Source organism: Lissotriton helveticus, chromosome 12, assembly GCF_964261635.1.
Source record: "Lissotriton helveticus chromosome 12, aLisHel1.1, whole genome shotgun sequence".
NCBI classification, from domain to species: Eukaryota; Metazoa; Chordata; class Amphibia; order Caudata; family Salamandridae; genus Lissotriton; species Lissotriton helveticus.
In genome coordinates, this window is record NC_136073.1 from 856,019,901 (window position 1) to 856,033,725 (window position 13,825).

The following is a 13,825-nucleotide window of genomic DNA, read 5'->3' on the forward strand; positions in this document are numbered from 1 at the left end:
ACAGGCGAACCATTCAAATGTAAAAGTGCTCTAGCAACAAGTGTGCAGCTAGAGAGCGGGTAAGGACTATGCTGTTTTAAGTAAACTGACAAATCAGCATTCAGTTACATAGCTGTGAATATGGATTCTGTTTCCACAGGCGGTACTAGAACCATGACCACAAACCATGCATTTCCTGGGGACGATCCATACGTCTGTAGTTGGAGAACCATCAAAGACCTTGCTGGTTATAAGGCAGATTTACAAGCTTGCAGTAAGAGCAATCAGGTAACTAGCTTTTTTAGGGACCCTGCGTAAAGCATGCAGTAAGACAGAAACCCTAGACTTAACCATTATAATGCCAGGTTCTATAAAGCATGCAGCTAGAGCATCTAAGAACCTCAGTGGTTTCAGGACAGGCTGGATAAGTTTGCCTTTAGGGCACAGATTAAGGAACTATCATTTGAGGGGAAGATAATAAGCATGCAGCAAGAGAACACCCAGAGACAAAGCCCTTTTCCTGGCAAGCAGAAAGGGCAAGCAGTTGGCTCGGTAAAGCGACAGCCGGACAAATGCAGTTACAGAGCATCAATGCCACTAGATAACCTCACAGCAGGTACAGTAGCCATGCAGGTTATAGAGCAAACAACCTTGGTTTCTGGGACCAAAACAACACACATGCATTTGATGAGCAGTCCCAGGCCTTGTATTACCGTGCAGAGTTTAGACCACAGCCTAACACCCTGATTTAAGCTGCAGATACAAGAAGAGTGCAGTCAGAGACCCTTCAAGGATCTCACTCTTTCAAGGGAAGATGCAGGAAGCTAGCAGTTCAGGAACATCACTAATAGGTGCAATCAAACATCAGTGCTTTGAGAGCTGGGGAAGTATGTCCTTGCAGCAAATGGGAATAGTATACTGTGTTCAAGCAGGTAAGGATGCATGCTGTCAGAGAATCAGTAAGCATCAGGATTTAAAAAAAATAGCCCATTATACATTTTTGGTGATTGCAAATCTTTCGCTGCCATGACGAAATATATATTTGTCGCAGAAGAGCTTTACCCATACACTCTTACGATATGTATATAATCAATTTGGTAAGGCTACAAATGTCAAAGGAAGTGGAAGTCAGTCTAGACTCATTCGTACAAAGTCAAGGAAAACATTGGGAAACACGTCTGGTCAATGAATGGGAAACCACTCAGGAGAGAAGGGGATAAGGTGAGAACAGAAAAGGCACATTTGAGTAAGCGTAGATATCCAACGTGCATTCCCATCCAGGATTCCCCAGCTTTCTTGTTTGACGGCAAAAGGAAGAGTCACAGTAAAAAAAAGTGGATTTGATCCATTAATTTAGAAAGTAAGGACGCTGCTAGATTTTGTCTTATTGAAAATGTAACTTGATGCTTTATTTGTTCTCTCATTTACAGTGCGTTTTGAGAATGCAGTAGGCTCAAGGGTCCATTTGAAACAGACAAACATCTTTCCTTCCCTCCCCAAAAAACGATGAAAAAAGATATACCGACCGGACATAAAAACTACTGCTTAAGGGAAGTCTGCTTTGTCTCACATGTCTATGTTTGGAAAAGAGTTTCTGTGCCACATCCGTCACTTTAGAGTCCAATATGTCAGTAACAAACCCTTGGCGCGGGCGATCATCAACAAGCGAGAAGTCCCGTCGTTGCCCAAAACAAGCCCAGCAAGGTTTGTATCCAGGATCAAAGCTCGTGGTGCTGAGGTTTTGCTACAATCACAACCTTGGCAAGCATAGAATTGAACTTCCCTTGCTTGTGCATCACTGGAAACAAAGGAACACAAGTATTAATAAAAAATATTTAAAAACATACAATCCTGACTGCGGAGACGTCTGTAAGGTGCCAATAGAGAACTGAAAAGCAAATAGAAAGCAAACTTCTTGAACATAGAAACAATAGCAAGCATGCCTTGATGAAAAGAAACCATACTGCATGCATAAAGGAGTGAGCTTGTGCAGCACATAACATGTCCTAAAAGGGTCAGAGTTTTTTGGGGTGCGAGTCCGCCATGGTGGTATGAGTGCCCACCCTTGCAGGATATTCTTGTTGTGTGTACAGAGTTCACGTTCTGAAACCTCTATAGTGGGTTAAAATCATACCATGCATGTGGCAAGAAGGAGATGAGTGAAGGTGACCATCTTAATCACCTGACCAGCCAGTGGCCAGAACCTTTTTGGAAAAACCTTTAATCTCATAGTGCACCCTGGCAGACGGGAAAGGGCATTACTGTTTCTTTATTAATCCATCTTCTACTTGGGCTAATTAGTGTGGTGTAACACAACTCCAGTGTTGAGGCCCATCATCTCAAATATTCCCGTCTGGTGCCTGTCCATAAACTATGTACTGTATTCTCAGTGGAATCTTTCACTTGACAGGTGAATAAAGAGGGTCCAAGGCCACTGCAGCCAGTCCACTGTTATTTGGTAAATGTTATTTTGGAAGGATGTTACGGACGTTTAAATCTTTCCACTCGCTCCTTCATTTTTTAGGAGAATGTTTCGTATGTGGTTATAGAGCTGGTAAGACCCGATAGTTTATGAAAATACAGACTACAAGTCCATCTACTACAATAATTGTCCATTTAACCTCATAGCGGAGTCGAACGTTCAGCACCCAGTGCTGAACGTTCGAATAACGAGCGCTGGCCCGTCGGCCAACAGTCGTGCGCAGCACTGGGGAGGTAGCGTTGCCGTTGGCCGTTGGCCGACGGCAGCGCTTAAGGGGTTAAAATAGAGAGGTCTATACTTTTGCAGGATATCCTGCTGGCTTAGGATGAAATCAATAGCACATATCCCAGCCCGGCTGGTAAGGGTCCCGGGGTCCTGCACGACTCAATAGTAGTGTGTTCATCAGAGACCACTGTGAACCACACAGTCCTCACTGGAAGCAATAGCTAGGGAAAGGCAGGGACCATGGGTAAGAAAACACACCATGCAAAGGAAAGAGACTTACTCCCATGAAGTCAGGAGTTTAAGAAATTCATGTTGTGGGGGGCAAATAAAGCAAATAGCAGTTAAAGCAATTGTGTCACTACTACCACAATAGTTCTGTGCTCACCAGAGACCATATTCCACATTTCACGAAGGAGAGAGTTGTGAAACCATTTACTGGGAAAACATTCCTTCCACAAAAGAACAGAGAACACCAGCAACAGAAGGTCTGCCCGCCCAACCCCGCAAACCGTGATGGAAAGTTTAAGAACCTCTACTGAACTCTGCGAGAGAAGGGCAAGCAAAGGAAGCAATGGGTGGACATTACAATACTGCACTGGGTTACAGTTGAATGCTTCTTCTCTGGCCCTTTCTGTACCAGTAAGACCCAGTGTACCTTGAGAACCCTTCCAGGGCAAGTTGTCACCTTACAAGCACATCAATTCTGTATGATAATGTCAATCCCACATGAACACTGACCTGTACTTTCCCCAACATCATATTCTTCCCTTTTCAGTGGGAGGTCTTTATGGGCACTCGACGCCGCTTGCGACTGAAAGAAAATCCACACAGAAAACTAAGATAGACCACTTGCAAATGGGGAAGAGAATTAAGTAATTTCAGGCTTCTCTGCGCAGTTTAAGTGTGAGTGCTTCGAGTCAGTGAGCCTCTGGTGACTGTGGCACTCTGAAGCATGTTCTCCCACAAGCATAACCAGCATATATTTCAACACTGTAGTCACTCAACCTCAAAAAAACTGCATTGTGGCCCAGCTGGCACCCACTGTGCTCTCTCTCCACCTCAGATCCACTGGCTCAGCTGTCACCTGTATGCTCTCTCTCCACTTTAGATCCACTGGCTCAGTTGTGCTCTCTCTATCCGTCTTAGATCCACTGGCTCAGCTGTGACCTGCTGTACTCTCTCCATCTTAGATCCACTGGCTCAACTGTGACCTCTCTCACTCAATTTTAGATCCACTGGCTCAGTTGTGACCTGTTGTGTTCTCTCTTCATCATTAATCCACTGGCTCAGCTGTCACCTGCTGTGCGCTCTCGTCATCTTAGATCCATTGGCCTAGCTATGACCTGCTGTGATATCTCTACTTTAGATTCACAGGCTCAGCTGAGATCTGATGTGCTCTCTACATCTTAGATCCACTGTATCATCTGTCACTTGCTGTTCTCTCTCTCTCTCTCTCTCTCTCTCTCTTGCTCGCTATTTTAGATCCACTGGCTCAGGGGTGACCTGTTGTGCGCTCTCTCTCTCCATCTTATATCCACTGTTTAGGCCGTCACCCACTGTGTTCTCCATCTTTTTTTTTATTGATTTCATATCAGAAAATACATCTCTCTTGGAAAAAACAAGGATCCAAGTGAGAAGTCAATATGTACAGTAACATAAAAAACAAACATCATTGTAAGCTCATAAAATGATCAATCACTAACAGAAGAGAAAAACATAAAAAAAGAGTCAGATCCATTTTGCAATAGGAGCCCAAACATTTCGACCAAGTGTTTTTTTCTTTAGACCCTTCAATTTATAAACCGCAGTCTCCAATTGATATATAGATAATAATCTCGATTGCCAGTTAATAAAAAACGGTTGATCAGAATCTAGCCATCCGGAAGTAATGCAAGATCGATATACCGACATACAAATAAATAAAAATCCTTCTTCTGCTACTGATCTAATTCCAACTTGATTTGATTGAAGTCCAAAGATTACCAGTTCTGAGTTCTCCATCTTAAATCCACCACTGTTCTCCTTGAAGATTCAAGTCACCCAGGCCATTTCCACTTGGTCACCCTCCTAACTTACAATCCTCGTAGTGTTCTTTGCCACACTGTTTCACTGCCAGTCTCCCTCACCATCCTCCGTCTGCTGGTGGTGCCAGTCTCCTATCTCACTCACCTGCTGGCTTTCTTCCTTGCCATCCTCACTTTGTTGCCTACACTCTCCATTCCCAGTCTCACTCTGCTGTCAGTCTGCTTCGCCAACACTGCTCTGCTTCCACCAGACTTCCTCTACGTTGCTGCCAATCTTCCATGCCACCTTCGCTCTGCTGCCAGGCTCCCTCCCCATCCTCCCTCTGCTGCCAATCTGCCTCGCCATCTTCACTCTACCTTGCAATCATCATGTTGTTGCTGCTAGACTCTCTCTCTCTCCACTGCTGAAGTTCCTCTCCACTATCTCTCTGTTGGTGGCAGTCACCCTGCCATCTCCACTCTCCTGTCAGTCTCCCTCGCCTTATATATTTATGTTCCGTTGCTCTTAGTCTCTTAGTTAGTCTCTCTCTCTCTCTCTCTCTCTCTCTCTCTCTCACTTGTCATCCTTGCTCTGCTGTTTCGCGTTTCCCTCGTCATCTTCATTCTGCTGGCCCTTGTCTCGCTGCTCCTGGCAGTCTCCCGCAGCATCCTCGTTGTTGCTAAATCTGCCACTTTTTTTGCCCTCACTCGGCCACGGAACTCCCTTGACATCTTCCATCACTGCTTTTTCTGGGTCTGCAAACTCCCTTTCACGCGCTGGAGTCCAAGCTTCACTTTGTGTCCTCACAACCCATCTAAACGGGACCTCTAACATTCTCCCATAATCATTATGTGAACACGAGGTCGAAGTTTCTAAAACCAACTTAACTAGTCATCTAGTTTAACAGACATAAGGAATGACTTCAGAATGCATTTTAGGGACCACTTGTGGGTCAGGAATAGATGTGATCAGAATATTCAAGGTACAGCCCTGTAATACCCTAATGTACTGAACACAGTTTTTGTTTGAATAGCTGCTTCAAGTGGAAATTAAGTGGCACATCAAAGTAATCTGATTATCTTTAAAGCCTTTGTTTGGAATTTATTTGAACACTGATGAATGGGATGAGAGTGACAAGCCACAGGCAGTCTGCTAACACTGCCGTTGGCAGCCCGAACGTGGTTTGCTGTAGGTTTTTTGCACATAATCTCAGCCAGACATCCTAATTACCCCAAACCATACAATAAGTTGTTTAACTTTAACTTACATAGGCTTCGGCATACTCAATGGTGCATCCTTTGACCTCGACTTTGAACTGCATGAAGTACAAATAGGAGACGCCTTGAGGCCTAGATGGTGAAAAGGGAGCAAGATCATATGTGTGACAGAAAAGCACCTTGCATTTTCGACGGAGAAGATACATTTACTAACTGTCCACTGAATGGAGAGCCACTTAAAACACAAGCTCTAGAAGAGTAAGAGGACCAAGGGACCTATTCACAATCTGTATCAATATACAAAGACTTGGAAAAGTGCCCCCCCAACCCTCCCTCCAGAAAAAAGGCATCCATTGCCTTTATTCCCCACCATAAACTACATCCCCTTTATTTGTATCATGTACTATGAATGTCTTAAGAAATTATAGAAGTTTTTACTACATATAAACACAAACACACACTTGTACCAAGTTTCCAACCAAAGTCTAACATATTTTTCCACAAATAGATTTTTATGGGAAGGGATTTTGTTACTTTGGTAATGCTCCAAAATGGCAGTTTACCAACCATTTTTTCCAGGCTTGCACGAATAAACACTTTAGGCAGTGGACAGAGGTAGCAAACGACATGATGTTCGGCAAATGGATCACCCAGGGGAGAGGGAATACTCTTATGCCCCTGGCACCAAGTGCGCACTAGACTAGACTACATTCTCTGTAAAGCTGAGTTCTGGCCTCAAGAACAAGTCTCTTTCAGATGAACAAGTTACTTACCTTCCGTAACGATGTATCTGTACGAAATATATAATTGGTATAGATTCCTTACTTTAGAATTACGACCAGGCGTGAGACTGGATCCCGAGAACTTTTTTCTTAGCAGTACCCCTGCGCGTCGCCGGGATGACGTCACAGTGTCTACTTAGACGCCGCCCCTGCGCACTGACGTCAGTTTTGACACGACTTTCCATGCCAGAAGCGCAAAGCCATGCAAGACACTGACCACTGGTGCACAAAACTAGGGCCCTGAAAGGGAGTCCCTATTCCTAGAAGTCACTTCGCAGAACGGGGAGGATGGATGGGGCGGTAAGGAATCTATAACTAATATAGGTCTCTTACAGAAGGTAAGTAACTTGTTCATCTGAAAGAGACTATTAGTTATAGATTCCTTACCTTAGAATAGATATCCCAGCAATACCAACTCCGGAGGTGGTTCTGCGAACTAAGTTCTCACCAGGAAGTCCTGGAGAACAGAACGGCCAAAAAAGCCGTCTCTCCGGACTTGGCTGTCCAGGCAGTAATGCTTAGTAAACATGTGCAGGGATGCCCAAGTGGCTGCCTGGCAGATGTCAACCAGCGGAACTCCACGTTCCATAGTAGGAGTTGCTGCCATTGCCCTGGTAGAATGGGCGCGCAGTCCAACTGTAGGTTCCTTTTTAGCCAAAGAATAACAGGTCTTAATGCATTAGACGAACCATCGAGAGATGGTACGTTTGTGCACTGCCCGACATTCCCTGGAGCCCACATAACCCACGAAGAGTTGTCCACCCAGAATTCTTTAGTGCGGTCAAGGTAGAAAGACAGTGCACGATTTGGGTCCAGACAGTGGAGTTTCCTCCTCTTTGGAAGGGTGTGGAGGCGGGAAAAAGGTGGGCAATGTTATGGTCTGAGCTATGTGGAAAGAGGTAACCACTTTGGTCAGAAAATAGGGCCTAGTATGGAGGACTACTTTGTCCGGATGGACAGCAAGAAAGGGAGGGTTGGAAGATAAGGCTTGAAGCTCACTCACCCTGTGAGCAGAGGTGGTGCCAAGCAAGAAAGCAGTATTTAAAGTAGGGAGACGAAGAGGACAATTATGTAGTGGCTCAAAGGGAGCGCACATAAGATAAGTGAGGACAAGATTCAAGTCCCACTGGGGAATGACAAAAGGAGAAGGAGGAAAGATTTGAGTAATGCCCTTCAGAAATCTGTTAACAATAGGGGACTCGAAAAGAGGAGGTTGATCAGGAAGGCGAAGAAAGGTCGAAATTGCCGAAAGATAGCCTTTAAGAGTGCCCAGAGCAGAGCCCTGCTGGGCCAAAGAAAGAATAAAGAGGAGAACCTCTGAAAGAGGGGCGGAAAGGGGATCAACAGCCTTTGCTGTGCACCATGCCACAAATTTGTTCCATCTACAGGCGTATACAGTTTTAGTGGAGGGACACCTGGTTGCCCAGATGACATGACAGCTTTCGACCTTCCTCCCGAAGTCTGTAAACTGTCATCGTTCAATATCCAAGCAAGGAGGTGGAGACTAGACAGGTTCGGGTGGAGGACCGTCCCCTGCTGCTGCGACAGAAGATCCTCCCGAAGAGTCAGTCGGATCGATAGCCATGCTCAAGAGCTCGGGGTACTAGACTCTTCGTGCTCAGTCCGGAGCCACAAGAATGACTTGGGCCTGGTTGCGCATGATCTTCTTCAGCGCTCTAGGCAGAAGTGGTACAGGTGGAAAGGCGTACAGGATGCCGCAACTCCACTCGCGACAAAAAACATCGCAGAGCGAGAGCCGCCTTGGAAACTCCAACGCGCAGAACTGCTGACATTGCGAGTTCTCTTCGGTGGTGAATAAATCTAACCAAGGCTCTCCCCACTGCTGAAAGAGACCGTGCACCACCTCCGAGTGAAGACGTCATTAGTGATCCATCATGCACTGGCGACTGAGTTTCTCCACCCTGGCGTTCAGGGAACATGCCAGATGTTGAACCACCAGGGATATGCCCTAATGTTCCAGCCATGTCCAAAGGCGAAGAGCCTCTTGACATGGGTCCATGACCCCACCCCGCCCTGTTTGTTGCAGTACCACATGGCGGTAGTGCTGGCCGTGAACACCTGCACTATTCTTCCTTTGACAGAAGGAAGGATTGCCTTCTATGCAAGACGAATCGCCCGGAGCTCCAGAATGTTGATGTGGAGCCAGGACTCCGCCAGAGGCCTCTGATCTCCACCTCTCCCATATGGTAGTCCCATCCCAGGAGTGACGCATCTGGTTGGGGAAGGGGGAGGGATATGCCGTTGACCCAATCCTGGTTCGTGAGCCACCACTGCAACTGACTTGCAGTCCCCTCCGAGGTCTGGACAACATCGGAAAGATTCCCCTGGTGCTGCGCCAACTGGCACTTCAGGTCCCACTGCAGAGCCCGCATATGCCATTTGGCATGATCCACCAGCAGGATGCAAGAGGCCATGAGGCCCAGCAGCCTCAGGGTCATTCTCACCAATCCGGGATAGAGGCTGAAACATCCGTATCATAGCCCGAATATCCCAGATTCACTGCTCGGGAGGATAGACCCAAAACTGCGCTGTGTCCAGAACTGCTCTGATGAAAAAGCGAATGCAGGTCTGCCATAGTCTGGCGGTGAGAGACGACAGCCTGGGGCGAGCCCGTCTTCAACAGCCAGTCGTCGAGATGGGGGAGACTGGAACCCCTGATCAGGGCAGCTGAGCTACGACAACCGCCATCACTTTCGTGAACACCCGAGGAGCGCTGGTAAGGCCAAAGGGGAGCATGGTAAACTGAAAATGCTCGTGGCCTACTGTAGGTATCGCCGGTGGGCAGGCAAGACAGGGATGTGAAAGTAAGAGTCCTGCAAGTCCAACGCTACCATCCAGCCTCCAGGGTCGAGGGCAGACAAGACCTGAGCCAAGGTTAACATCTTGAACTTCTCCTTCCGGAGAAAGCAGTTGACCTCCCTATGGTCTAAGATAGGACGCAGGCCTTTGTTCTTCTTGGGTACCAAGAAGTAGTGGGAGTAGCAACCACAACCTACTTCTGACACAGGGACGCGTTCAATAGCTCCCTTAGCCAAGAGAGTCCTAACTTTCTGGCGGTGAAGGGCTAAAGGATCCTCCGACATGCGATGGAGTGTTGGTGGCATAGAGAGAGGGGTAGTCTCAAAGGGGAGGGATTAGCCCCTTCGGACTATTTGCAAAACCCACCTGTATGACATGCTGTTGTGTCAGTGGGGGAGGTGATGGCATATCATGCCGGTCACTGGCAACTGGTGGCCCTGAAAGGGCAGCTAGGAAGGTTTGGAGGCTGCTGCATGGGGAACTTTGGTGGACTGGCCCACCCGCTGGCCCCAGAGAGCCACGACACTGGGTCCCACAACCCCAGCCATGCAGAGTCTGGGTAGCTTCCGCAGCCCCGTGGCTCTTTGTGGAACGTGGTGGGCACCCCCTTCCATAGCCACGAAAGGGGTGAAAGGCAGACGACATGGGGCGAGAAGTTGCCACGAGGCCCATGGATCTGGCCATAGCCCTAGAGTCCTTGAAACGCTCAAGCGTGTTGTCCAGCTTCTCACCAAACAGGCGACGGCCATCAAAGGGCATGTCCAAAAGGGTAGATTGGACATCCCCAGAGAAGCCAGATGTTTTAAGCCAGGCGTAGCGCCTCAGGGCTACCGTCGTGAAAACCGTTCTAACCAGCGATTCGGCGTTATCCAGCCCATACCGGATGGTAAACTTTGCTGCATTTTGACCCTCAGCAACAGCGTGGGTAGCACGGCCCGGGCCTCCTCCGGGCACTCCGGCAGCACTTGCGCAACCGTATCCCACACCGTGTGTAAAAGCCCAAGAGACATGCGGTGTTCATCGACCGCAGACCTAAGCTAGCGGAAGAAAACATCTTCTTTCCAATATGGGCCAGCTTCTTGGATTCCCTATCCGGGGGAGCAGTAGTGAATGCGGCCTTAGAAGACGAGGCTTGGACCACCAAGCTCTCGGGGTAGGGTAGTGGAGAGGAAAAGTGGATTTCTCCGGGCCAGGAGGTGGCGTCGGGCAATCATTCTGTCCACAGGAGCCCCTGTGCTGGGCTTGGACCAAGTGCCCAGAAGGATGTCAATGAGGGCCTCATTAAAAGGCAGCAGGGGCTCCGAAGAGGCTGCTGCCGGCTGAAGAACCTCAGTCAGGAGGTTAGTCCTGACAGCCACCGTAGGAAGCTCGAGCCCGCCCTACACAACACCACAGCGCAGGTGGCTCCCTCCTCCATAGCCATGGTAGGGGGAGAAAGCATACCAAGGTCTGGAGAGGTATCCAGACCACTGGCATCACCCAACTCTTCTTGCCAGTACGGCTCCTCAAATTGGTCTGCTAGAGGGTCAATAGACCCCTCCCAGTCCTCCTCACCCTCCTCTAGCTGCCACTAAGGGTGGTAGGGAACGCCAGGGATGAACAGCGGTATAAAAGTACCCTCCGGCGCCGGTACCGATGTCGGTCCGGCACCGTGCCCACATCGGGGGTAAAGCTGAGGTCGATGCTGGTTGGGGGCACAAAAGGAGTCAGGGGTATCACCACTGGAATTGGCACCGGGGAAGGTACCGTGAGGTCGACCGGCACCGATCTGGATCCAGGCCTGGATCGTTGGGGACCCTGCGGCACCGGGGCTGGGGCCGCCAGCGTCGCGCCTAGCCAAGTCTGTGGGGCCCGAATGTGCGCCTGCTGAGTCGGGCTGCCCAAATAGGTGCTCAGCTTAATGTGGATACCACTGCTCACAAATCACCTCTCTTGTGTTTGTCTTCCAAAAAATTGGAGTGAGCACAGTAGGGTCACCATTTGGTCTTGACCTCTGGAAATAATCAAAACTCAATCGAGCAAGATACTATCCAGGGATATTGGTTACAAATATTATAGTGGTTGATAAAAACCATACAGAACCAGAGCTATATATGTGGTTTATGTTATTCATCTGTAATATGATGTTTTTGTGTACTATGATTGTGATGTGTCATTTAATGTGTTCATTGATCATTATTGTTTCGTTGTGACTTCAGTGTATGTTTAAATTCCTATATAAATGTTGCACTTATCAAACAAAAGAAAACATTTCTAAAAATGAAAAGTTTTTGAATACATACAAAAAAGGAAAGAGAAAAAAAGATATTTTTCCAGATCACACACATTAGGTCATGTGATCTTTGAATGAAAGATCAAGTGAATGATCATCAGTATTGGGATATCTTGTGTTTTTTACTACAAAGATGCTCTGCAGCGCTTCGTAAAATTGACAAAGCTGGGCAGGGGACAATCCAGCTCTGAAAAAAGGGAGGGAGCGTGGAGCCGTCCCAGCGGGCTCTGAGGAATAAGCCGGAGAGTGATGACGCCCCGGGTCCCACGTCGGCCGAGGGATGGGGAGAAGGTGAAGAGTGACGATGCTTCTGCACCTTCTTCTTGTGCTTTGACTTTTCCGAGGAGTGCGAAGACTTCGATAATGAATTGTGATGGCTCGTCAACCGGTCCCGGGACCTAGAGGGGCGCGGAGCAGACTGCCGTCCCTCCAAAAGCTTTCGGGGCCGCTCCCGCAAACACTTCGGTTTCAGGGCCCAGTAGTCGCAGCACGACTTCGGGTCATGGTTGCGCTCCAGGCATATGAGGTGCAGATTGGTAACCAACATCAACTTGTGACAGGAGTCACAGGACTTGAAACCAAGCCTACAGCTGGACATCCCTAGTGCACCAGGAGTCGAAGACTCAAAAGACATCGAAAAAAGTTAGTCAAAAGCGACTAAGGGGCAAGCTCTCTCTGGATCTGCGCTGGCTGGCGCGGAAAAGGAAAGCACGGATGTCAGCGAGCAGGGGCAGCATCTAAGTAGAGACTGTGATGTCATCCCGGCGATGCCGACGACGGACGTGGAGTCGACCGACGCCACCTACCGGCGAGTCTGACACCTGGGGGTAGTTCTAAGGTAAGAAATCTATAACTAAGTCTCTTCCAGATGTGATAAGATTCTGAGAACTTGGGCCGGACTATATCGTAACACAGCCCTCTTTGGGTTGGGTTCAGTTGGGGGAGGGGCGAGTTCGGGCACTGATATCAATGTGGAGACTGCAGACAAAGTCCTTCTTGAAGCGGTCTACAGAGACACCTTCAGCACACACTTGCTTCACTACTTTGAACAGAATGTGGGATCCGTGGAGGCCAGGGATGAACGTTTTTCGGCAGGGACATTGCATTAAGACCACTTGGGGGCCAGATCCTCCCTCCTCCGTAGCGTGTCAGATTTAGAAATGCGAATATGTGTGGCTGAGAAAGATGCGGTACTGGTAAATGAGGCACAGGTTCACTTGACAGAGCCCCTAAGTCAATATTGAGATGAGACACAACACCTTCATAATGATTAGAAGGTATCCCTGGCTCGCCAACATGCAGATGGCAACAAGCCAAGGCGCACCCTGGCAGGGTTGCTGAGTTTGGCAGTCCCTAGAATGCTCATGGGGTAATCCCAGACTCCTCTGAAAAAACGTAGGCAGACACAAATGAGGTCTTTGCCCAGTAATATGAGGCACTGCATTGCCCCCCCCCCCACAACGCATTCGGGACTACATACGTGAGATTGCCCTCGCCTGACACCCCTACAATTATACGAGTTGGAGCTACCTCTACAAATAGGGGAATTACAGGTGACAATCCATCACATGGCCTGGAAAAAAGTCCTGGGAACGAGTGGTTTCCTGTGGAATACTATGCTACGTACAGAAAGCCGCTCACCGCCAAGGATTTTGAGGTTTATCGAGAGGCTCATCAGCAGGGAATATTGCCTGCTGCCCTACGAGAAGCCTCGAAGTTTTGTGGCAGAGACACCCTTGAGGTGAGCTCATTGCCTGCTATCAATGCTCAATATTGAGCAAGGTGCTTGCTAATAGGTTGCTTCCCTTGCTCTGGTCAATGGTCCACCTGGCCAATGTGGGTTTATCCCCCAAAGGGCAACCTACTATAATATGCGTAGGTTGTGTCACATTATGAGCGCAATGGAGGGAACCCCTGAGCTCCCAGTGGCAGTCTCCTTCGATTTTGAGAAAGGCATTCAACACCATAGGGTGGCCCTACTTGCTACTGGTGCTGGAGGCCCGGGGAGGGCAACTGAATTCCTTGGGTGTCAGTCTGCTTTATA

The 13,825-nt window shown here is 48.3% G+C and overlaps 1 protein-coding gene across 1 annotated transcript in view; it reads right to left on the bottom strand.

Annotated features, from left to right (window-relative positions):
• Positions 1-1,356: 1,356 nt before the first annotated feature.
• MYDGF (myeloid derived growth factor) overlaps positions 1,357-13,825 on the bottom strand; it is a 51,439-nt gene continuing 38,970 nt past the window's right edge. The window contains exons 4-6 of the mRNA XM_078669314.1: positions 5,958-6,039; positions 3,425-3,497; positions 1,357-1,777 (exon numbers count right to left, since the gene is read on the bottom strand). Of these exons, the coding sequence (XP_078525440.1) occupies positions 1,698-1,777; positions 3,425-3,497; positions 5,958-6,039 (235 nt within the window). The 3' untranslated portion in view covers positions 1,357-1,697. The remainder of the gene's footprint in view (positions 1,778-3,424; positions 3,498-5,957; positions 6,040-13,825) is intronic.